This window comes from Pipistrellus kuhlii, unplaced genomic scaffold, assembly GCF_014108245.1.
Source record: "Pipistrellus kuhlii isolate mPipKuh1 unplaced genomic scaffold, mPipKuh1.p scaffold_m20_p_6, whole genome shotgun sequence".
Taxonomy (NCBI): Eukaryota; Metazoa; Chordata; class Mammalia; order Chiroptera; family Vespertilionidae; genus Pipistrellus; species Pipistrellus kuhlii.
The window spans coordinates 5,434,941-5,461,751 of record NW_023425562.1 but is presented as its reverse complement, the minus strand read 5'-3'; the positions used below and the strand labels follow the sequence as shown (position 1 = coordinate 5,461,751).

Sequence of the window (26,811 nt, the reverse complement as noted above, 5' to 3'; positions counted from 1 at the left end):
AATTCATTCACATTAATGTCAGAGACTCACATAATATAACAGTTTTTCTTAGGGAAAATTTCAAAAATTTCCAAACCAAATTGCTCCCAACTTCAATCAACCACCTGATTTATTTCTATTTAACTATAGCAAGAAGCACACCACCTTGTGAAATCATCAAGGATTTCCCAAGTGTCAAGGAAAAAAATACAAAAGTAGCATCAAACAAGATGCCCAGTTTCAGGGGTTTTACTCATTCAGGAAAAGCAAATTTAAACAGATTTTTCTTAGATGTTCCAGGATAAAGGTAATTAGTGTGACAGTGACCATAAGCTAACCAGAATGCAGAAGGCAAGAACAGCTTGGAATTCACAGGATAGAATGGTGGTTCATAAGAGGTCAGCAAACAGGAAGAAAAGCCAAAATGAACCCTAAGAACGAAAGAAGTCTGTGGGGAATAGGATGCATATTTGGAACACTCAGTAACCAGTCTCAGCAGAGCAGAAGCATTATACACAATGAGGAGTGGAAATAAATGAGGGTAAACAGGTGCAGCCACATTTTTTTAAACAAATCAGGCAGGAGTTTCACCTTTTATAGGAGTTAAGAAGTAACCAGCTTAGATTCTTAAGCAGGACACTGAGAAACACCAACCTTTCCCTGGTATTGTGGAAAAATTAGTTTGGTAATGGATTAGAAGGACAGAGACTGCAGCAGGAAACTATACAAGTGCATACTGCAATATCCTGAACACTGGCCTCAGCACAATGGGTGGCAGCAGAAACCAAGAGGAAACAAGCACAGGAGATGATCCGAAGAAAGATTCAGGGTGGGAAGTGGTGGTTGTAGCCAATGAAGAAATAGGAAGAATCGAGATCATCCACCCCGGCCAAGTGGGTAGGAGCCAAAGCACTGAATCACGGACGCTGGTACAAAACTAGAGCAGTGCCAAATGCCAAAGAGCACCGAGTCATTTTTGCCAAGGGGTCGGTTTGCAGGCTAGAGTGTCTGCTTGGAGCAAGAAGTAAATGAACACCCATGGGAAAAATATGCCAGTATAAAGAAATGGAGAAAACAAGAGGCTGAAAGAAAAAAGAAAAGTATCTCGTTCTTGTTTTTCTAACCTAGGAGTTAAAAATAATATCTATTTATATAATGGGTTTTAAGCATCTTTATTCAATTTCATATCTATATAATAAAACCTAGTGATCAAAACACTGTAATGACCAAAGACCGGTCTCCAGGAGGCTATGTGCATGGGGAGGCCCACATGGGTGGGCAGGGACTTGGCTCTGGGTTCCGCAGCACGGGCAGAACTCAGGGGAGTCCCATGGTGCTGGCGGAACTCTGGGGTCCTGGATCTTGCACGATTTCGCACGCTGGGTCACCAGTATTAAATAAATATGTAAGTACAACTTAGTACAAGTCTTTACATTAGTACTACCTACGTTAGGTGAACATTATACTAAACTAAAAAAAAGTGACACTTGTTTTGCAAGTTTATAATCTGACTGAGGGAACAATGGGGAATAATATACAGAACAGTGTGACAGAGGCACTGACAAATCCGAAGAGTCACAGGAACTGGACACGTGGGCTATGGATTCCAACTGACTCCTGACTCTGGTGATAATAAACAGTCATCACACCACAAAACAGAGGCTGGAAAGTGCCGTAAGTGAGTTTTTGCCTGAATAGTTCCTGGGAATTCATGTAAATTTTACTTTATTAAAATCCATGCCTGAGAGATACAGAAAAGAAGAAAAAAAGATACAAACCCTATCCTTAAATAGTTCATGGTTTAGAACAGCGATTTTTAACTGGTATGCTGCAAGAAATTTGAAACATGCAATACCTGACTATTTAGTCAGGGACACTGACCTCTTTTTCCTTAGACGGTCAAATAAAATAAAATTAAAAAGACAGCAGTTAACACAACAATAGATATCCACTGTAAATAAATCAAAATTATGCTTTTTTGGGGTATTTTTTGGTGGGCTGCAGAAATTTAGTTATTAGTTTATGAGTGCTATCAGAAAAAAAGTTGAAAACTGCTGGTTTAGAATGAAAGCAAAAACTGGCAGGTGTTGAGAGGACAATGAAAAGGTAAGTCATGTGAGAGTGCTCTGGGAGCACTGGAGGGAGGAGCTTATCCCTAGCGCAGGGGGAGTAGGGAGTTGCTGGGGGAGGCAATAACTGAGCTCAACCCGCCAGGCAGAGGAACAGGCCAAAGCAGAGGGGCTGTCTGCAAAAGTGGTGAGGCACAGGGGGGCACAATGAGTTGAACTACATTCAAATTAAAGCCCTTTTATACCAAAAGGCAAAATTATTCAAACCACACAAATTGTAGGAGGCAAACACTGAGACAACCTTGTAACAATCTATACCCTGGGAACGTACACCTGTGCAAGTTCCCTGTGTTCCAAGCGCTAACATCCACGTGACAAAGAATAGGAAAACAAGGAGTTCGTGTCAGGGTGGAAACTTATTTCCGGCCCCTGAATCCCAGCTCCCGTAAGGGGACTGTCCTCTGGTCTCTAAAGCAGGCTGTGCTAATCTGCCAGTCTTGAACTAGAATGAATCATGTGTAAAGATGTTTTTAGCAACTCACCACTAGGTAACCAATACTGAGGTTGCAATCTGGGGCTGGGATGGGGGCCAGCAGCCACAGCACTGGGCTGAGCATGTTGATAAGAGAGAGCACAGAACTGCCAACAGGTGCCAACGGGGCCTTTTTTATGCCTTTTCCACACCCTTCTCTGCCCCAAGCAAAAGCCAGCCAGCAAGCAGACACCCATCCAAAGGGCCTCGGGAAAAAGATGAAAGAGAGCCTCACTTCTTAAACTGGTTCTCTGTGCCAAGGGATGCTTTGGGGATTGTCTGGAATCCCAGATGAGATCCAAGGCTTTTAAGCTTTGCATTAGCCCAGGAAATCTTTGTTCACACCTCACCAGGAAGCCCAGCAGATGAAAGGGAAGCCGTTTGGTTCTGCAGCAGCCAGAGCTCCATGGAGCACTGATTCTGAAACCCACTCAACCCCCTGCAAGCTATCTGGTCTGCCCTGGGTGTTGGGCCAGGCCTATAGTCTGGTTGCTTTTCTGAACATCAGTACCAAAACCTCTGATCGGGCCTCTTTCTTGCTTAGATTTAGTAACAATTGTTGAGGCATAATTAATTCAAATTCAGATCCTATCTTGTACTTCACCGTACACATCCCCTCTTTGCTGTATCTTTAAGAGGATAAAAAGAGTTTTAAGATACATACAATTTCCTGAATTGTTTCTGTCAGGTCAGCTAATCCTGCCCGTCAGGTACCAGGGGAGAAGTCATAACAAAACCGAAATATAGTTAATGACTTAGGTTAAATGGCTAGTACGAGAAAATAAAATCTCTTATAGATTTTTAAAAAATATATTTTTATTGATTTCAGAGAGGAAGGGAGAGGGAGAGAGAGAAACATTAAGGATGAGAGAGAATCACTGATCGTCTTGTCTTCTGCACGCCCCACACTGGCGATCGAGCCCACAACTCCCCACATGTGCCCCAACCAGGAACTGACCCATGACCTTCTCAACCACTAAGTCATGCGGGCCGAGGCTCCCTTATAGTTTTTTAAATACCAAACCAACCATTAAATCTCCAGGGAAGAAAAACGCATTATAAAGCAATATAATCCTATCAATGCACGGCAGTCTTCGAGAGCTACTCTTAACTATTTGTTTGAAAAATACTACGATATTTTTAATAATACATCAATTATTATTCCTATTAAGTCTTATATCCCAATGAAACCAACTCTTGGTGCTAGTCACTGATCAACACCTACTATATAATTATATGACCTGGGTCGTTCTGTGCTTCTTTCTTGATTATAAAAAAGGAACAATTACCCTGTTTCTAGCTACCTCCCATGCCAGAGGAGTGAAAGGACATGTGAAGTTATGTAAAATAGCTTACAATAGGAGGCCAGGTGGTTTCAACAGATAAAGGATTATCGGCTTCAGTGAGCCACGCCGGCGCCCAGGAGAAAGGACAGGTATTTGTGCTGCTGCTGCACATGCACAGCATGGATTCTGCCAGGTCAGCAACGGTGACTCCGAAACAACAGATAGCCAGAAGGTGCTGCTGGCAATGATGCCCTCCTACATGCTCAGCCTGCTTCTCCTTTTGCTTCTACTTTCTTCTCTGTAAGCTCCTTGGCACACACCTCCTCCTTTTCAACATTTACCGCTCTTCTAACATCTGGGCAGCAGGTCCTAATGCTCTCTTCTTCCTCCTTGATGTTGCTGCCAGTGGAAAGTCCTAAAATGCAAATATGGCCATCCTGCTTTTCTGCTTGAGCCCATCAATGCCTCCTCTGCCTCTCTGAGCTACAGGATAAAGGCCAAATACTTTAACTGACATCCAAGGATCTACATCATGTGACTTTTCCTACCAACCACTCAGATCTCATCTCCCACCACTCGGCAAATTAGACCACACCACCCAGCCACACTTATCTATCATACCACAGCCTGTGGTACCATCCAGGCTCTGGGGCTGTGGTTCATGTTGGACATTTCCTCTCCTAGAGCCCTGACTGCCCTCCCTTTTCTGTCCATGCCTTCTTCTGTGCATTACAGTAACTAGTACATACTTCTAGGACTGCATTTAGCATGGAAGTAGGACAGCTCCTTCTTCTACAGTGTTTCCCCGAAAATAAGACATCCTCCGAAAACAAGACCTAGCGCATGGAAAGATAAGACATCCCCTGAAAATAAGACTTTGGGAGAAAAAAAATAATATAAGACACTGTCTTATTTTCAGGGAAACAGGGTAGTTAAGTCTCCTGAGAGGCAGGGACCAACCCTTCACGCTCATTCTTGAATTCCAGGACCTGGTCTTGCAGTGGACTCTCAGTACATATTTGTAGAACCCAAGTTCCAACTGTAATGACTAGTTCACATGATTTTATTCACTGAACAACTATTTATCACATATCAGACTTTTCCATTCTAGTGAGAGAGACAACAAAATGAAATCATAAATTCAAATTACAAGTGTAGTAAGCACTATGAAGGAAACACACAGGAGTGCAATACAGAATAACTAGGCTGAGGGACAGTAACCTGCTTTAAATGACGGTGAACCAGCCGTGTAACATGTAAAGCACATGCTGAAGAGCATTCCAGGGAGAAGGGACAACACACACAAAGGCCAATAGGTGGGAAAGAACTGCTAGGTGAGGCATTCAAAGACAAAGTCTTTTGGCTGCAGTGTCATGAGAAGAATGAGGAAAAGTCATTTATCTGAAAAATGCATTTGGTGAAACAGTGTAATGGCAGAGGATCCTGCTTGGCACAGTGAGGGTCTGAATTTTATAGGCAGTAGTTAAAATGATCTAACTTGTTCTAGCAAAGAGCTACAGAACAGCTCCATCTGGCAGGCCAACATCCCATGCAAAGGCCATACCTCTGCCTGCCAAGCCAGCGTAGAAGCTGAGAGGGCAGATGTCCGGCCAGCTCCAAGCACAGCGATTGTCTCCCCATCGTCATCCACCACTTTGAAGTCCAGGTCCTCGTTGTATTTTCTGCGCTTCACTTGCCGCCCGGAGCGTCGTTTCTGCAAGGACAACACATCAGAGAGTTCTGTGAGTCAGAGGCAGAAACTTGTAAAAGAATCCTCTCAACCACACTCGCTGACATGCCAAGGAGACCTTTCTTACATTACAAAAGGAGTCTTCCTTAAACACAACTCTTTTAAGAGCTAAATTCACTCCAAATGGGACCTGGTTGAGGGAAGGAGTCCAAACTGCCGGGAACTGAGAAGGTGCAGTCTTGGGATCCAGTGAGGCATGTTTTATTCATCAACGGCAGTGACTTCTCACCTCCTCCTAGAAGTGGGTTCTATTCCGGTAAAACAGAGACGGGAGGTAAACTTCATCCTCTTTGAGGTCCCTTCTATCCTAGCTGGAAGCTCTGATTTCATGACAATGATATATAATAGTTGATTTTGGTTTTGCTTAAATTCACCAAGTTACATACCTCCTAAATTAAATTATACCAATTTTATTAGAATCTTATAATACTCCTTGAAACAGAGGGAGACATGAGACATCTTAAGTGTGACAAAACAAGACTCATGAGTCACCATCTGAGGGCTCGTCTATAATTAAGCAGCTTGTGACCTTTCAGAGACAACATTCTGCAATGAAGTGGCCCAGTGGCTTTCCTCCAATATAGAAACACATGGTTCATTTCTGTGTACACATCATCCGGGTAGCAGAAACATGCTGGGAACCACTCACCAGCTAGCTCACTCTTAAGTATTTAAACCTTAAAAAACAAAACAAAAGCAAAATCCCGCCTCCCTTATTTCCTAAAAGATATCTCCTGAGCCTCTCTTATGCCTTCCCACCATGTCTTCACTGTGTCACTTCTGATGCTTAACTTTACATGAGGGGTTCTACATAGAAACCTGCCCCTCGTCCCACATACAGATCACCATCCTAGGAAACACTTAAGCCCCTCCCTGCCAACTCCCATCAACCCAATTTGCTTTCTCCTCTGCCAATCAGGTATCTAGCAGCTATAAGCCCAAATTTATAGGCAGTGAGGGGGGTTGGCTCTGACACTCCAGACACTACGACTTATTACCATGATGACATCAGGAGCTGACACCTTCCTACAACAAAGATCAACTAGAAACCTATGAGGGTCCAGATGACACTGAAGTTAAAGCAAGTTGGTCTTACTCTCAATGGTCCCCTGCAGCATCACAGGTCAGATGAACTGCTATGGGCATTAGAGGAATAGCACTTCAAAAGGGAGACTTATGTTGCTTCACTCAGGGAGCGCATGCTGACCAAGGTCATATATCACCAAGGTCATGGGCACACTTGGCATATTGTCAGAAATTGCATGTAGGTGGGTTAACTCCTAGTTTTCATGTTTGGCCAAACTTTCCTTCCTATTTTGGCATAACAAATACATCCTGATTTTCCAGCATCTAGGACTATGAAAATGTCCTTGTGCAGACTGGCCAAGCCTTGAGTCCTAAATGCATACTTACATTGCAAAACAGGGCCCTGTGTCTTACCTAGCTTAGCTCTCAACTTCATTTTCCACATTCATTCTCTCTGCAGCCAAATATTCTCCTTTCTAAGAAGGACGCAAACACCACAAGAAAACTGGGAGATTATTTCATACTACTAATAATAACTAAAGATCAGAATGCTAGGGGAAAGGTCTGTGGTCTTTTGGTGCTTACCCACCAAAACAATGAAAGCCAGCCTAGGTCTGTGCACAAAGGACGTAGGCTTGAGAGAGGGAGAAGAGTGACAGGATCGCGTTAGCAAGATCCCATCTGGCAGCCGTAACCTTCACCAGGGCTCCGGGTCACAGCTGTACCTGGCTGTCTGTAGACTCAGTGGATTCTTCAGGACTCCGCAGGGATGAATTCGGCAGGCCCTGATCCAGCTCTAAACTCTCCACTGTAGTTTCACTTTTCCTTTTTCCTTTCTTCTTTTTCTCCACTGGGGTTGGTCCTGGCTCCTTGCTACAAGGAGAAATTCAAAATTAAACCTGTTGGCCAGTATTTTAAACTAAGATTTCTCATGTGATCGAAGTTATGATATCACATCCTGGAATCCTTGGACCAGGGTAGGCTTTAATCGAAAATTTAAAAGAATTTCTTCCCCCAAATATACCAAAACATGGGAAGAAATAGCTTCCGCTGCAGAATTCACTTTTTACACCCCTATTGTGACTCCTTTGGCTATGATTAATGTGAGAAGAAATAAAATACAGTGGAACCTTATTACTCAAATGGCTCCCATCTCAAACAATTCGCTTCTCAACCTGACAACCTTTTCATGCTGATATCTGAGTGATCAGTCACGCATCTCTCAGATGACAAACAAAGGAGAGAATCCGCAAATATGAGTCAGTTTACCACTGCTAGCATCTCAGGATATGTGCTGTGAATTTTTTCGTGGGTTGTTTTTTGTTTGTTTGTTTTGCTTTTGTTGCTATTTATTATTTGCTATACTTTATTTTTTACTGTACACTTCCTTTCTTTTTTGTTAAATTATCATTTATATTTCATGTCCTTTTTGTTTTTAAAGTGTTTATAGTTAAACAGTACAATAGACATGTACTGTATATAAAAAAGGTTAAAACAGGGAATCACTTGGAGGTCTGGAATGGATTCATTCAATTTACATTATTTCTAATGGGAAAAAAATGATTCGGTTTTTTAATAGCCTTCCGGAACGAATTGAGTTCGAGAAACGACCCCACTATAATATGAACATTGCCAAAAACCTCACTTCCAGTTTATATAAATGTCTTCTCTGGGAAATGCACTCGCTTTGCAGATATTGAGTATCATCAAATTTCAATCTCCCTTTAAGTTACATGGGAAAAGACATCTCCCTCATCTGTCATCATCCTCTACTGAGAATAATCTGTGTATAAGACTCAAAGTGAGTACTAAAAACTCAAAAATGAAAAACGAAGACAACACTGACCCTGCCCTTAAGGAGATTACAATTACGAAAATTCCAAAGACCATGTAGAGCCAGAGTCCAAAGACCACCCATTCTGCAACCCTGCTAAGATGGCAATATCTCCTCTAAAAAGGCTTCCTGTCCCTCCCCCAGAGCATAGAACCTCTTTCCTACACTACCAAAGCATTTCAACTGTTCTTTCCTAGTGGTCGGCAAACTCATTAGCCAACAGAGCCAAATATCAACAGGACAACGATTGAAATTACTTTGGAGAGCAACATTTTTTAAACTTAAACTTCTTCTAACACCACTTCTTCAAAATAAACTCGCCCAGGCCATGGCATTTTGTGGAAGAGCCACACTCAAGGGGCCAAAGAGCCACATGTGGCTTGAGAGTTAAGGTACTCAAACTGATCTGTCACCAAAGTTAGCAATTAACTCTGACATGGGCTCAGTACCACACAGTGCCTAGATCTTCTGCAGCTGCTTGATAAGCATTGGTGAAATGGATGAGGAGTTTTCCTACAGGACAACATGTATTTGGTTAAGTTTTATATTTGCCTTATACGTAAGTATTAAATACATATTTATTGAATATATAGACAGATGGAGTTTATCAATGGATGGATTAGATAACTTATCATTGGGGAGATTTGGGAAAATGTATCTGAGTGGGGATAGAAATAGAATTTTGACAGAAGATAGAAATCATCATTATCATAGCTAATGCTTATATAACAATACATGCAGGTACAATCACCATCCTCCTCATCCTCCTCATCACAACTAATATTTATAAATGATACATGCAGACACAATTCTCTAGGACCTTTATGAGAATTACTTCCTTTCCTTTTCTCAACAACCTTAAAGCAGACACTAATCTTATTAGTCTCATTTTATCAATAGGCACAATGAGGTTCAGTCAGATTTCCAGGGTAACATGGCTAGTGAACAGCAGAGAAAAGATCTGAACCCAGACATGCTTTTAACCATCATGACATTTTGGGGAATGGAAGTTTTAAGAGCACATTTAGTAAAAGACAGTCTGCGTAACTGGGTGACAGGGAAGAGAACGGAAGTGCCGAGTGACAGAGCTGAGAAGAAACCAGGGGTATACCAGCCTAGAGAATTTAGACTTCATTCTGTGTGAAAGGGCCATGATGGTGTGCCCACACGAGAGGCAATGAAGACCTAGGCTAGATATAATCAATAAAAACTCAAAGGTGGAAATGATTTTAAAGATTTAGCTGAAGTAGAACTAGTAAGTCTTGGCAAATGACAGAATGGGAAAATGTATTTTCCATCAAGTGAGTTACGGGATAGTGAGAGGGGAAAGGAGAACCGAGAGCCTTGTTTGGAGAAGGGAAATCCAGCATGATGACCTGTGGCGGGACTGGCAGCCAGTCATGACTGGTCAACACAGTCAGATCAGCACAAGCAGCCCACTCTCAGCCCCCCAGGTTGAAGACTGGCTCGTCTACCTATCAGGAAAGTTATGAAAATTACTCTGGTCCAAACGAAGGCAATGAAACTTAAGGGGTCCTGCCCTTTTAGAGGGTTACACCTTTGAACAAGAGGCTTGCCCTCTCGAGCAGGGAGCAGGGAAGCAAAACTTCTTCCACTTATCAGTTCAGGACAAGAGATTCAGGTGAAACAGTTTTAAAAGATGCTAAATTTTCACAGGAATACGTATCTCATGTTATGTGGCTTCTCACTAAGAAAACTGTATAGCAATTTATATTCTACAAAGCACTTCTCCAGTTCTGAGCCTCACTGAACTATTAAAACCACGATTCCATGCGGGAGCAGAGCAGTCATCTAATCCAGATGAAAAAACAGGTTTGAAAGCAGCCCAGGCCCCAAAGTCCCGCACTCAACTATTTAAAAAAAAAAGAAAAAAAAAAAAGAAAAAGAAAAAAAAAAAAAAGGAATCTCTTACCCTTTGGGGCAGCAAAGATGTACCTGGAAAGTATTATGCTAAGTGAAATCTGAGAAAGACAAATATCACATGATCTCACTTATTTGTGGAATCTAATGAACAAAATGAGCTGACCAACAAAATAAGATCTGAAGCCTATAGGCATGGGACAGTCTGATATATGTCGTTGTGCAGTTGGGCAGGCAAGAGATAAAGAACTTGTATACTTACTAGAGGCCTGGTGCACAAAATTCGTGCATGAAGGGGGGCGGGGATCCTCAGCCTAGCCTGCACCCTCTCCAATCTGGGAACCCTCAGTGGGTGTCTGACTGCAGTCAGACATCCCTCTCACAATCCCGGACAACTGGCTCCTAACCATTCGCCTGCCTGATTGCGCCTAACCCCTCTGCCTGCCAGCCTGATTGCCCCTAGCTTGTCCCCCTGCCAGCCTGATCTCCCCTACCTGCCTGCTCTGCCTGCCTGATCTCGTCCCTAACTGCCCTCTCCTGCCAACCTGATCTTACCCCCATCTGCCCTCCTCTGAAGGCCTGATCTTGCCCCCAACTGCCCACCTCTGCTGGCCTGATTTCACCCCCAACTTTCCTCCCCTGTTGGCCTGATTGCCCCTAACTGCCTCTGCTTTGGACCCCACTACATGGCTTTGTCCAGAAGGAAGTCAGACGTCTGGAAGATGGCCGGTCAACCCAGTCTAATTAGCATATTACCCTTTTTAATAGTATAGCTAGATTAAATAGAATAGAATTGCTTAAATGGGGCAGGGGGAGCCTTTTTCAGCAGGAGGACAAAAATACATAATCCCTCTATCTAGACTGATGATAGCCAGCCATAACCCTAACCCTAACCCACTAGTCAACTAGAAAAAAAATATATTTAAAATTAAAACAAAAAACCTTGATTTTATAATAAAACATATACCCACTTTAAAGAAAGTATATACCATATGTTTATAACATGCAAGAAACTTCAAATATATAGAACTACTGGAGGCTAAAATTGGTAGTTAAGAGACTGGGTGTTAGATCTGAGTATGAGGAGAAAAGTCTGAGTATGTGTCATGTCACTGTATTACCTTGATTTGATTTGATTTTACTTTGCTCCTATGGATTCCAGGTAATGAAAATTTTCATTTACCAAACAAATTACATTATTTTAAAAAAAGATTAGTGTTCCCATTTTTAAATTAAATCTTATAGCATGTCCATCAAAGTCCTAGCAGATAAGAATTAGTTACTGCCATAGTGAGATGCCACAATTCCCCAGCTCAGAATGACTGAAAACAGCTCATGATGGCAATCACTGCGCTCACAGACAAGCATGCGTAGGTCTGGGGAGTCCAGCCTGAGAGCCACTGCTCCACCCTGGAACAACTCTTCAGAGGAGCGTCCAGTCCAGGCCTAGCCACAGGCTCTGATCTTCTTCCCAGGAGTTCAACACTGAAAACAGGGATACTGCCCCCAAAGAGCTCATTTGCAAAATTAATTCAACTTTTACTTAATGCCCATATTAGTTCAGCCTATATTCAGAGAACTGAGTTGGGTACAGATTTTTTAAATATTGGCTAAAAGGAAAATGCAACAAACAAACAAACAAACAAAAAACCCACCCTAATTGTCTTGGTGCCGATATAGTCAGCTGTAGACAAAATGAGAACCAAATCACCCTGTCCTCAGTCCCTTTAACACAAATCCCACTTTCCAGTCAGCATTACTTTTCACTGATACCTCCCTGACTCCAAATATGCTCATGCCTCTAGTTCTTAGTTATCCACATAAAGCTCAGTTACAGGCAACCTGATAGGAAAGTGAATTTAGATCTTACATATCTCCCCACTTCTTCCTCTACTCAATATTTTTGCTGAATTGTTTTAATCAAGGGAACCATGTATTACATTTTTCTTATTAAACTTTTTTTTTTTAACCCATTCTTGTTTTGCAGACAAAGCTTCATCTTGATCTGAGGATTCTATTTTAAAATCTTACAAGTTCTTTTCTTTGGCTTGTTTCTCCTGAAGGCAGCTGTTCTGCTCATTTCTCATTTCTCCTTTCCTCTTCTCTGCTGCTTGCTTTCCTCACAGCCTCATGATCTTTGGTGAACTGTTCCTATTTAAAATGAATGAGGTTGACAATGCAGGTGCCTGGTGAGGCTATCTGCTGCCTAATAGGTCATTTTCTCCATCAACAAGCCTCAGACTGGGAGGCCAGGCCTGGGAGCAGGCATACAGGTGCCCCTCTCCCTCCCTCTTAGAGTATGGGCAAGGAAAGGCAGAGAAGCCAGTGCCTCTACACTCCCTTCTTGTGGGTGTCGGAGTCTCCACTTGCAGTCCCAGAACCTCCCCCAGAGTAAACTGCTCAATACCCCTAGAGCAGTGGTTCCCAACCGTTTGGTGGATATGCCCCACCTACACATCTCTGAAATCCTGATTACTGCCCCCCCCCACCGTAACATGTAATTCTTATTATTCAAAAAGAATAATTATTCTTCCTAGTCACGTGGAGGAAGCCTGAAAAGCCATTAACTTGCTCTAAACAAGCTTCCAAAGAACATGGCATCCATGAAAGAGAAAAATAAAAGAACGAAAGGACAGTTGAAGTACTGAGGGGAAATCACTAAGAAATCATTTTTGAAATTCACTGTTAATAACTCATTCTCGAATTGCCCCCCTGTGGGGCATGTGCCCCATGTTGGGAACCATGGTTCTGGAGGAATTGGCTGACTTCAGCCTATAGCTGACATCCACACCGCCACTCAGCGGATAGACAGTCCCTGCAAGGTCCACTATGAGGAAGCACTTCTTCCTCTGCTACAAGCCTAGTCCTGCACGTGCCCTGAGCTGGGACTCCCTCCACAGCATGTATCCGTCAGTGTGATACCACTGGCCTTCCTCATCCAGAAACTCCTAACATTGCTCATCTTGGAAGAATGTATTCCCTCTGTTATCCCAGTCATTTCATTAACATTTAGTGAACGGAAAATAAAAGTATGCTCAGTCTACCATCATAACATTGAAAATACCCCCCAAAGAACATTTTGTTAAATGCAGTCTGGTTTTTTGCTTCATTTTTTTCTCATGTACTACTTCCTTTAATACCTAGCTCAATATCCACCTCTTCCAAGGGATTCCCTGGAACAGAAATGAAATACTCTTAATCTTGTAAATTCTTTCAGCTATCCTTCGAGTCACTTTACTTCTGACACTTCTGGTCACCAAGCTTTTCTCCTCCTACAAAAACAGCATTTAACTCAACTCTGACACCATCTACCCAGAGAAAGCAGCAGATTCCACAGGGTAAGGGATCAGTGCCAAGACAGCTTGCCCCCCACCACACTTTCAACACCAGTCACCAGCCTAGTTTGTCACCCATGTTTCTAACCAACCTCCTCTAAATGAGAGGTTCCAATGACCCGCTCCCTAGGTTCAATTAATTTGCAAGAGTGGCTCACAGAACCCAGGGAAACACGTTATCGGTCTGTTTGAGGATATGATAGAGGACAGATGCTCGGTCAGAGGGAGACATACATTGGGGAAGCTCTGGGAAGTCCTGAGCACAGGCGCTTCTTCCTTGTGGAGCTGGGGTGCAATACCATCCCTGAACGTGAATGCGGTCACCAACCTGGCATACAAAACCCCTACAAAAGCATTTTATGGAGACTTCCTCACATAGGCATGATCAATTATTAACTATTTCTAGCCTTTCTCCCCTCTCTGAAGGATAAGGAGTAGGGCTGAAAATTTTAAGCTTCTAATCATAGGTTTGCCTTTGGTGACCAGCCCCCAGTAACCCACCCAGAGTTGTCTCATTAGAACATTTCATTTCTTTAATTATAAAATGAAAACACCACTTACTAGTATTTAACAATGGAAGTTATTATATGCTATCTTATATGAATCTTAATTTTCAGGGAGAAGAGCTCTACCCATTAGTCCCAAGAAAACAATCAAATTATATATATATATATATATATATATATATATATATATATATAATTAATATATATATATATATTTATACACACACACACACACACACACACACACACACACACACACACACACACACACACACAGACATACAGAGATATATACATTCTATATATATAAAAGCCTAAGCAACTGTGATGACCAAATGACCAGAATAACCAGTGGACCAGTTGCTATGCTATTATATGCACTGACCACCAAGGGGCAGACGCTCAATCCAGGAGCTGCCCCCTGGTGGTCAGTGCACTCCCACAGACAACCTCCCATGGCCAGCCAACATCCTGTGGCCAAACAACCTCCCGTGGCCAGCCAACCTCCCACAGCCCTTCCCCCGGCCAACCAACCTCCCGTGCATGGCCCCTCTCCCCGGCTGTCCCCGATCAGAACCTCCCACAACCCACCTGCCCCACCGCTGGCCAGCCAACCTCCCACAACCCTCCCGAGGCCACCCACTAGAGGTCTAATTCTGACCACAAGCCAATGGAAATTTGTCAACCCAGTTATCAATAATAAAGCTGATAGTACATCCCCATTACTGTTGACTATTTCTCAACTGGTGTGAATGAAGAGAGGGGAAGAAGCGTTTGATTTATACCAATTATAAACATAAATAAGAAAACAGCAGCACTTCAGAATGATTAGCCAGGTGGTAGCTAGCAAGATGGACTGAAGGAGGAAAAGAATGGAAGCCCCTAAATCACTCTGGAACAATTGCAATAATCCAAGCATTCAGCGAACCATTTGTAACCATCAAGTATTGTCTGGGGGCTAATCAATAATTGCTTACATCAAGACATGTACTTGAGTCAATCTGCAAGATGATAACTCAAAGAGCTAAAAAACAAAAACAAAAAACTAAGACTTAATTACCAACATATATTTTTTTTATCAATTAATGTCACTCTCTCATAACTAAAATTGATTTTGCTGACCAGTAGGGTCATTAATTAAAGAAACCAAAATAATTTTATAAATATATAAAGGACAAGAAGTGAAAGGCTTGACATTCAGAATCCTAATGGTCTACATAGAAAAATTCTATTATGTTACAAGTCCCTCTAACATAGCCCCAAAATCAAGAGAGAGAAAGCTTCATGGAACTTGCCCACATTTATAAAGGAATAACTAGCCCTATCTATCCATCAGCATCCTTCCAAAGGGTGTCTTCTGAATGTCTAAACCTCAGGAGATTCTATTTTCTAAGTCAGCAGCCCTTGAAAGTACTACCAAACACTTCTCCAACTCATATTTTATACAGACTAATCAAATCAAAATCAGGTTCCTTCAATTCATTTGCCCCAAAATGGACTTTCCAGCAATGTCTGTATCCATCACCTTGTTTCACATTTTATCCAAGTAAATGGGAATTCCCTTTAGAAAGGGAAGAAAATTGTGAATTCATTTCAGAAAGGGAAGAAAATTGTAAGCACCAGTGGCTAAAGTGAGCTCAGATACCAGATACCTGTGGCTTTCTGGCTTTCTACTGCCTTACACACAAGCCCCTTATTAGAGCTGTGAATCTCTCCTCCAATTACACTGATTCTAAAACATTATCCTGAAGGATCCTCTTGGTGTTCTGTAATAACCAAAATAAGTCACTCCACTGGCTCACATCTGACTCCTTCTTCACACATGCATTACCCGAGTATCACTTCAGCTTCGCAAAGTAATATGAAGAGGAAAGCTATTGGCAGAAGACAGAAACTCACTCTGCCATCCCTTACACAGCAGAGATTAGGTTCACTGAGAAACAGAGCCCGTAAGTTCCTCATTGGTCAGAGTCTTGATTTTCCCTATTTACCTGACCTTCTGGGGCAGCAGACATTCCTAGGATCTCACCCAAGCCTCTACCATAGACAAAAGATGAATCTCCCACCAGACAGAGGGAATGAGCTTGATAAGACAGTCTTAACTTGGATTACAAAATTATCCATCTGGTCTTAACCAAATGTCTTTCTGAATATTAACTGAACCATATAGTAAGTTCGGAGTTGCAGTAGACAACACCTACAATGCTCTCTCTCTTTAAAAATTACTTCCTCCAGACCTCACCTCATATAGGATGGACGCATCACTTTATGTTCTGTTAGCATTTGCATTTTTGTGTTTTATGGGTGCCCCGGTCTATATTCTATCTCTGCACTTAGATTTTAGAAACTTAAATTCCTCTTAAATATATATAAAAAGTTATATATTTGTTTTTGTATGTCCTCAAAATATGTTCTGCAGAAAGAACTGAGAAATAAACCAAACGTAAGATATTACATTTGTATACAGAGGACAAATGTTGAATTCCCCGAGTGCATTTGGATCCTGATAGAATCTGCAGCCAGGGCCCTCAGTTATCACCCAACTCTATACTTGCTCCATGTCCTCTGATCTCCCTCTACATGTGGTCTCCTCTGGTCTCATTCACTCACTCTTTCCTGAGTGCCTACAGACATGTCAGGCGCTGTGCTAATTACTGAATGCAAATAAAGACTAGGACGAATGGTCCTGCACTCAGGAACTTACAGCCTAAGGGAGCCTGGCAGTCCTTTTCTTCTGCACACACCACGGCTTTCGCAAGTCACCTGCACCGATTCCCAGGACTGTACCCCTTTTTGCTGCTGTATGCTGCTGCTGTTCTAAAACCCACTGCCTACCCTGAATCATACTTGTAACATCCCTTCCCTGCCATGCTGTGCATGCTACATACTCTTAATTTTTAATTCAAAAGGAATGGCAAGAAATTGTAGGGCCAGTACTTGGTTATCTTTCTCTCATTACGAGATGAGAAAATGGTTCATTTTGGCTGAATGTATTCAAGTTGTGTCCAGGGACTGGAGTAAGCCCAAAGGCAAACTGCCTGATGGAGACAGAGCCAAGAGCTCGGGATGGGGTGAAGGGGACGCACCTGGCCTTCCTGGACTTCGTCCTGGCTGTGGAGTCAGCACCGCTCCTCTTCTCTTTGGCCTCCTTGGTGCCCGAGGCCTCCCGGGGCTTCCGTGCTTTCTTCGCTCCCTCCTTCTGCTTGGGCTCCTTGGGCTCTTTGGCCCTCCGGGGCTCCTTGGCCTTCCTGGGTTCCTTTGGCTCTCTTGGTTCTCTCTTCCTCTTTGGCTTGGGCTCCCTGTCCTTTCTTCCCTTTGCTGCCCCCTCTTGCTCTCCTGGGTCCTTTTTCTTCCGTTTCTTCTTCACTCCAGTGCCGCCTCCTCCACTGTCCTCCATCCCGTTATGAGATGTCATTTTCCTAGGAAAAAGGGTCTCAGCTTCCTCCTCAGCAGTGTACAGGTCCTTCTGGGGCAAACAGTGACTGGCAACATCTTCGATTTTCTCTTCCTGATCAGTGCTGCGGTCAGACGGGGAGGGGGATTTGTAGTCAAAAGTGACGGAGGCATCAGACATTGGGGAGTGATTCAGAACTTTTAAATGTGACAACTATAAAAAGAGAGAAACAAGAGTATTACTCTTCTTTTGCATGCTTCATGCAAGGAGCATTGTTAAGTTTGAAGGCATGTATTTATTCAACATTTACTATGTTCCTACTATGTGTTAGTTCGTCCTGGGCTAGGCCTTGGGGATATGGTGGCAAACAGGACACACATTATTTGCCTTTCCTCTGGTGGAGCTATACCAAGCCATTGTTAATAAGAAATTATGTAAGAAATTCATATGTAAAAACCTCAAGGATTTTCCATGTGATATGCAAAATTCTGAAACATTTTTAAAGTTCCATGTTGTTAAGCAGGTAACAACAATAGTTTCCCACAAAATACCTTTAGAAGGTACTAACAGAACAAACCCAAGGAACACTGCTCTCACCTAGAGTTGCATTTATCATGCTCATACACAAAATTTCTGTTCAAATGTGTTCCTGAATAAAGGTAATATTACTCGGGTGATAAGGATGCTGGGCCAAACTCAGTATGTTGCTTTATATCCCCCAAATCTTTGCTCTCACATATCATTAAGCAGCATCAAAATTCAGCTGGTTTAATTTCAATAAGAAAATCTGCATCATTCAAAACTATGCCTTTTATTTTTAACTAAAAATGGTGTTCTGCTGTATGATAACCTAACTTGTTTACCAGATTCAGCAACAAACAACCTTTGCCCACATGAAAAAAACAACTACCATATAGGAGGAAGCTTTCTTGTGATGGATGCCATTAGGAAGAAAGTGTCACAGAGGCTACAGGCAACCCGAAAAAGGAATGTCCAAAGCTGTTTTTGAGCACCATCAAACCACTTCTAAGGAAACATCTCTTTGGAAGCATAGGTTACAGCTCACACATTCAGGTCTGGTGAGGCGAAGTGCATTTGTCATTTCATAACTAAGCTAAGGTTGGCAGCAATCTAGTAATACCATGGATGCCAGTTTCACAGAGCAACACGCTCTCCTGTAATAACCAGAGTAACTCCCTTATTTTGGGCCAGGAGAACCTGGGAGGGACAAGCAGGCTTTCCAGGAAGATGGTTACAGTGATCTCTGATGGCTCAGGAACAGCACCATCTGTGAGGAGCCTGCTCTCCTAACAAGAGGCCTGGCTGGTGCAAAAGGGCACAGACACTGGCCAGGTGGTGAGGTCTGCCTCCAGTGTTCTGGTTACCCAATCTGTGCTCAGCCTTCCTGGCCCATCCTGGAGTGATGGAGAATACAAAATTCAGCGGCATGGTTCCCCTTCTGCTGTTTCCAGTTCCCTCCCTCATCTGATATTCCCAAGCATAATGCATAATCCTAAGCATAACACTCAGAATCCCAGGAGAAAAAAGATGAAAGAAAGGATTTTTTTTTGGGGGGGGGGGGGAGGTTGGGGGGAAAGAAGAGAAGGGGGATTTTTTTCATAACTAAAGCCAGCCTTATAAACAACCTTAAATCCAGAGGAAACTGGTCATTCTGGCAGGTCTCACTACTTTACACAAAGTGAAAAACAATTCAGGGTAACTACTGATTTCAGTACTTGAGTGGTTTAGGAAAAGGAGGAGCTAAAGAAACTTAAAAGGAATTTAAAAATCAAATACAAGAAAATGCCTAGGAAAACGGTAAATTTTGTTATGTGTTTTTTACTGCAATAAGAAGAAAAGAAAATACAAGGCAACAAGAAATCCAACAGTGCAGCAGCAGGTGCCCAGTTAAAGCTCGGATCCTGTTGGTACATAACCATCCCTGGTATTACTAAATTCTGCACCAGGGGCACAGGGCCCTCAGGAAGAAAGTTTCTGCTTAGCATGTGAAGGTGAACACACTACAAAAGCAAGAGATACAGACTTGCTTATTAAAGAGGCTTTAAAAACAATACATTATAAAGACCTGATTTCAGTAAAGCAGGTCTCTGTAGGTAAGAGTGGGATCCTCGCTTCAACTCATACCTCATGTCAAGGTCTGACTTTTGAGGGATAGGCTCTCCAATGAAGCTGAGGCAGATGGAAGCAACTGGATATTCAATTCAAGGAAACTGGCAATAACAATAGTGCAGCTAACACTTACTGAACACATAGCATGCTTCATGATTATCTCTAGTCTTCACAACAATTCTATAAGGTTACTGTAAAGATGTCATTTTATATAGAAATAGAAGATTGTTGATGTTAAGTGATATGCCGGAGGCATACAACTAATGAGTGAGGAGCTTGGACATTAATCCTCTGGCCAAAAGCCAATGCTCATTTCATTAAGCATTTTATGCCATCCCTGGGAATCATAACATCTGCTGGGACACCAGACCCACAGGATCACGTAAAGTTAGAAATGTTATGTGTGGTATTTGGAAACACTCAGATACTTCTTTATAAAACTAAACATATACTTAACTCATGTCCCAGCAATTCCACTCCCAGGAATCATAAATAGTTGTCTCGTCTATCCCTCATTTCATAAATAAGATCATCAGTTCAAAAATGGACATACAGAAGGCCAAAAGGCATATTAAAAAAATGCTCAAAGTCACTAATCATCTGAGAGATGCAAATCAAAATGACAATGCACCTGTCAGAATGGCCATCATCAACAAATCAATAAACGACAAGTGTTAGCTAGGATGTGCAGAAAAAGGCAACCTATACACTGCTGGTGGGAATGCAGACTGGTGCAGCCTGTTTGAAGTTTCCTCAAAAAATTAAAAAATGGAACTCCCATTTGACCCAATGATTCCACTTCTAGGGATATATTCCAAGAATGAAGGAACACCCATTAAAAAGAAGATATACATCCTATGCTCACAGGAGCACAATTTACCGTAGCTAACATTTGGAAACAGCCTAAGTGCCCATCAGATGAATGGATTAAAAAGCTGTCGTACATCTACACAATGGAATACTATGCAGCTGTAAAAAAAAAAGAATTCTACTACCCTGTTTCCCCGAAAACAAGACGGTGTCTTATATTAATTTTTGCTCCCAAAGATGCGCTAGGTCTTATTTTCAGGGGATGTCTTATTTTTCCATGAAGAAGAATATGATACACATTTATTGTTAAATGAAAATAAAGGAAATTTATTACCTGTATACGGTACGGTAGTACGGTAGTTGTCAACACAAACCAGACAAACTGTGAATCCTACAGTATCAAGAATTTACTCATTTATTCAATGACAATCATATCATCATCTTCTGGAACATCATCATAACAATCCAATTCCTGAATTTCCTGGTGAATTTCTTGTGACTCCATTTCTTTCAGAATCAGTTGACCAAATCTCTCATGTTTAGCCTGGGGGGGGGGGGGGGCTTTTTTTCGGGGGAATGCCTTATATTTCACTCAGAAGGAAACCTGTAAGTAGGTCTTATTTTTGGAGGATGTCTTGTTTTCGGGGAAACACGGTATTTGCAACAGCATGGATGGAACTAGAGAGCATTATGCTAAGTGAAATAAGCCAGTAAGAGAAAGATAAGTATCACAGGGTCTCACTCATATGTGGGATCTAGTTAACAACATAAACTTATGAACAAAAATAGATCCAGAGACATAGAAATATCAAGTAGACTGTTAAACCTCACAGGGAAGGCAGGGAAAGGTGGAAAGTGAGGGAGAGATCAACCAATGAACTCATTTGCATATATGCATAACCCATAGACACAGACAATAGGGTGGTGAAGGCTTTGGGTGTGGGGGCAATGGGAAAAAAGGGGGACATGTGTAATACTTTCAACAATAAATTATTTATATTTTTTAAAAAGACCATTAGTTCAAATAGATGAAGAAATCTGTCATGGTTAGATTCCTAGGCAGTGGCAGGGCTAAGATATACTAGAGGGAAAAGGGAAACACATGAAATGTAGCACAATTAATGATAAAAACAGGGATTTCCCCCCAAAAGTCAGATGTTAGTAATAAAAATTATAAACTTATTATCTATCAATAACCCACCAGAAATGGTGTGGTGTTTTTGTTTGTTTGTTTTTAATATTTTTATTGATTTCAGAGAGGAAGGGAGGAGAGATAGAAAGATCAATGATGAGAGAGAATCACTGATTGGCTGCCTCCTGCATGCCCCTTCCTCCTCCCGGGGTTACAGCCCACAACCGGGGTGTGTGCCCTGACCGGGTGTGTCCCTGACCGGGTGTGTGCCCTGACCGGGTGTGTCCTCTGACCGGGAATCCAGCCATGGCCTCCTGGGTCATAGTCGAAGCTCAACCACTAAGCCATGCCAGTCGGGCAACAATATAGGTTTTTGTTTCTCTTTTTTATCCTCACACGTGGATATATTTTCCATTGATTTTTAGAAAGAGTAGAAAGGAGAGGGACAGAAAGAAACACCCATGTGAGAGACACATTGGCATGCCCCTAATCAGGGCTGGGAGCCTGCAGGGCTGTGTGTGCCTTTTTGTCAGGTAATGAACCCTCTGCACATATGCTGGTCCTGAAGTCTGAGGACTGCTTTAGCATGATCATAATTTTCTGTTTTCATGCTCTGCAACTTCTGGTGGTTCAATCATCAGTATGGTCTATCTATCACCAGTGCTAAAGGAAGAGTAGAATCAATTCCTCCTGAAAATGTCTTCACTTAATTAACTTGCTCCTCTACCACAGCTAATATTAACTTTTAAATGAAAATGCTGACTGTGAAGTCTAAAATGAAAACCCCTCTATTTAGACTATTCAATAGCTTGCTGACATACAAAGATCTTAATATGAACAAGCAAAACTTCAAAAGAAAGAAATTCTAATTCATTTGGGGGTAATTCTGGTAAAGAATGTTTTTATTGAACTAAAGCTTACCCAGTGGTCACCAACTAGTGGTCCGCGGACCAGTGGTTCTTGAGGTCCGAAAGGTTGGTGACTGCAGTCTTAAAGAATGTCTTAAAAATTAAATATGCCAATTGTTTTTGAGTTTGGAGGCTCTCTTCAATAACGTGTTCTTTTTAACAACAGCATACTATTCCACTAGGTGAATATGCTATGATTAAATAGTCCCCCTTTAAAAAAATATATATATATATATATATATATATATATATATATATATATATATATATATATATATAATTGATTTTTATTTTTTTTTACAGAGAGGAAAAAGGATAGAGAATTAGAAACATTGATGAGAGAGAAACATCGATTAGCTGCCTCCTACACACTCCCTACTGGGTATGTGCCCACAACCAAGATGCATGTCCTTGACTGGAATTGAACCTGGGACCCTTGAGTCCGCAGGCCGATGCTCTATCCACTGAGCCAAACTGGCCAAGGCAAATAGTCCCCTTTTTGAGGGACATGTAAATCTTTCCAGTTTTGCTATTCTAAACAAAGTATCAATGAGAGCCCTATATATTCAGTTTTGCATACCTAAGTATATCCATAGGATAAATGCCTGGCAGATGTAACTGCATTCCCTATGGTGTTTATCCACCAGTTGACACCCCGTAGGGCCAGACAGGAAGAAATCAGTATGTAAAAAGTATTTAATCTCGGCTCTTCTTGTTAAGAATTGGCAGCAGATGAGTCAATTAATATCTCAAAACAAGTCGCTTGTTTTGGTTTCACAAGGACCTATCCACTGAGGACAGGCCAGAAGGTAGTCCTTTTAACCAAATCCCTAAACTGCCATTTATCTAAGTGGTCACTGCTGCTTAGGAGCAGAGAGGAGAGGAAAGTTGGCTGGTCCCACGCAACATGTTTGCACAGGGGGCAGGTGAAGGGCAGGAATTCACAACTCCCAGTTAGTTACCCGGTGGTCATCTGATTCTATAGAAGGAAAACCAGCTCATGAGAACAGCCTGTTTCTAAGAGACAGAAGCAGGTCCCTCCATCTCACCTCCCTGGCCTCACTGGTTGAGGTCTCTGGGTTACTTTAACTATGTAAGCACCTGGAGCACGAAGTACCAACTATGGAGAAACATCTTGGCAGGATCAGTCACAAAAGCCTTTTTTATTTCTTTTTTTAATCAATTCCCTTCTCTTGCAGAAACCAAGGACCAACTAGTTAATGTTTTCTCTAGAAGGAAACGTTCAGAATTTATAAATGAGAATTTTTTTTTAGGCAAACATCAAAAGTGATAAACATATAAATAATTGATCACATTGCTCTTTATAAAAACTTAGAAACCCATACATTAAGTCATGTAGAACAGAGCTCTCAGTTACTACATGGACAATAGGAAACAGAGGCAGCAGAGACTAAGATAGGAGTCAAAACTGCCGACTCTCCCTTTTGTTAAAAAAGCACTGGTGTATGCTGAATGCATTCACTTAAAAGACCGGTATGTGAAATCAGCCAGAGCAGTGGTTAGAGTGTCAGCCCATGCACCAAAGAGCCTTGGGTTCAATTCCCGGTCAAGGGCACATATCTGGGTTAGAAGTTCAATCCCCAATGCAGGTCAGGTGCATGTGGAAGGCAACATATCAATGTGTCTTTCTCATATCATTTTCTTCCTTTACCCAACCCTCTTCCACTCTCTCTAAAAATCAATGGGAAAAATAGCTCAATGAAGATAAACTAAAAAAATTAAAAAGATAAGTAACATCACCTACCTGCTTCTCTTTCTTCTGTATTTTCATTATCATCTATTGAAGGAAGATACTTATTTCTGTAAAATATAAAAAAAGGCAAAGATTCAGATAAAAACCAAAATAAACTATTTTAGATTGTCTCAGGATTAACTGTGACACATGAGGAATACACAGAACAAACAAAAGAATACTTCTACACAACATTTGTAACCAGTAGTCTTGTAATCCAACAACCCACAGAGTCCTTAGTATAGCCCTGGTGTTACCCAATCATATCCCAAACTCTAATTTATTTCTCCAGATAGGGGGCAGAAATAAGCTAAGCTCTCCTTTTCTTTGAAAGAAAATCAATAAATAATATCTGTAATTGATAAATCATGAAATACAAATATACACAATAAAAATGAGTGGTAAAAGAGTTCAAATTATTTCTTTAAAAAAGTGAGCCCTGGGCAGTGTTTCTAACTGGTTAGAACTTCGGCTGGCATACCAAAGGGTGAAGGGTTCAATTCCCAGTCAAGGGACATACTTGGGTTGCAGGTTCAACCCTGGCCCTGGTCGTGGCATGTGTAGGAGGCAACCCATTGATGTATCTGTCTCACAGTTATGTTTCTCTCTCTCTCCCCTCCTATTCCATCCTTCCTTCCCTCCTTTCACTCTCTCTCTTAAAAAAAACCACCACAATTAAAAAGAATATACTCGGATGTGGATTAACGGAAAAAGAAGAAAGGAAAAATGAGAGAGGAATTGGTGAGGTAGGAAAGATCACTCTTGCACTTCATAATATGCAATCCTGTATTGTTTGATGTTTAAAATCATGTGCATATATTACTTGACAAAATAAATTCCATTCCAATATTTCATATGACTTTTTTTGTTTGTTTTTAAATATATTTTTATTGATTTTTCCCTCCCTCATTCCTCTCTGAAATCAATAAAAACATTTTTTTTTAATTAATAAATTACTTTGGAGCACCATAATAATAAGAGCCCAGCAAGCGGCTTTAGAGGTCTGGGCGGTGCACTGAGCATCGGGGGAACAGGAACAATCCTAGCCTAGGAAACCTGGAATGTACTGCGTGGGGTCTGAAGCACTCACCTTCCTCATGTACAAACAGTGAACAAACAGGTCATAGTCTCAGCTGCCCACTCCAGCCCACACAGACACTGCCTCATATTTATTACGTACTTTGATTTCCTAAACATCCCACAGAGCTACAGAACACCATACCCCCAGGAAACCATCCCAGAGGCACCTAATTATCCTTATGATCACGATTAGTTCTCATACCCAAATCAATGTGTCATGTAGGCAATAAAGCAGAACTGGAAAGTGAGATGGCCCCATTTTCTGTGTTCATGGGATGTTTGATGAAAAACGAAGGACTTGTGATTCCCAGCATTCTTAGGGCCACAATTACAGTTTATCAGTTTAATATCTGTATATTTAGTGCGGGTTTTTCTCCAGGAGTCAGAGGCTTTTCTATAAAAAGGATGCTAAAACGCTGCCAGGACATTGGTACTCACAAAGAGGTAATAACAAACTTCACAGTGGGTGTAGTCAGCCTAGACCGAGGGAAAAGGGAGGAGGGCAGAGAGGAATTTGGAAAAGGAAAGTCAGGTTAGTCAGAGATGTTTCTAAGAATCGCAGCGAGGATTAGCAATTGATGGAACAATTATTCACCTTAAGAAAACTATAAATACCAGATAAATGTAAGTGCTCTGAATCAAGATAGTTACTAAATGAATTTTACCCCTCAATCTTCACTAGTGGAGTGAGTTTTAGGTAAATTACATTAGTATGAGTTTATCTCCTTTATTTCTCAACTTTAAATTACCAGGCCTCAGAAAACCATTCTCAACAGTTACAAACTATCAAAAATTCTGAAATGAAGTTTGAGAAATAAATCCAGTTAATAAAACAGGATATAGCCGAAACCGGTTTGGCTCGGTGAATAGAGAGTCGGCCTTTTGACTGAAGGGTCCCAGGTTCGATTCCGGTCAAGGGCATGTAACATGGTTGCGGGCACAACCCTAGTAGGGGGTGTGCAAGAGGCAGCTGATCGATGTTTCCCTCTCACCAATGTTTCTGGCTTTCTATCCCTCTCTCTTCCTCTCTGTAAAAAATCAATAAAATATATTTTAAAAAATAAAAAATAAAACAGGATATATATTATAACCAGACATATGTATTCAAAATTCTGCCCAACAAAATGAAATCAATCATTTAAAACACATGTGTCAAACACAAGGCCCGCGGGCCAAATCCGTCCCGCCAGGCCTTGAAATGTGGCCCGCACCGCGCTGTCATCACTGCACTCCGCTGCGTTTCCATCACAATGACAGTTTATGACTGTTCAGTAAACCATTCGGCCCGCGATTTAGGCTGGATTTTAGATTTTGGCCCCTTCTCTGATTGAGTTCGACACCCCTAATTTAAAAAAGTAAAGAAAAATTTCACCAATGCTAATAAAAATTCCTTTAAATTTTTTTTA

General features: G+C 41.6%; 1 protein-coding gene across 1 annotated transcript in view; it reads right to left on the bottom strand.

Annotated features, from left to right (window-relative positions):
• Window positions 1-26,811, bottom strand: part of CHD6 (chromodomain helicase DNA binding protein 6) — a 145,453-nt gene that overhangs the window by 89,381 nt on the left and 29,261 nt on the right. Inside the window, exons 2-5 of the mRNA XM_036417993.2 lie at window positions 24,338-24,393; window positions 17,285-17,805; window positions 7,368-7,515; window positions 5,431-5,580 (exon numbers count right to left, since the gene is read on the bottom strand). Coding sequence (XP_036273886.1) covers window positions 5,431-5,580; window positions 7,368-7,515; window positions 17,285-17,805; window positions 24,338-24,370 — 852 coding nt within the window. The 5' untranslated portion in view covers window positions 24,371-24,393. The remainder of the gene's footprint in view (window positions 1-5,430; window positions 5,581-7,367; window positions 7,516-17,284; window positions 17,806-24,337; window positions 24,394-26,811) is intronic.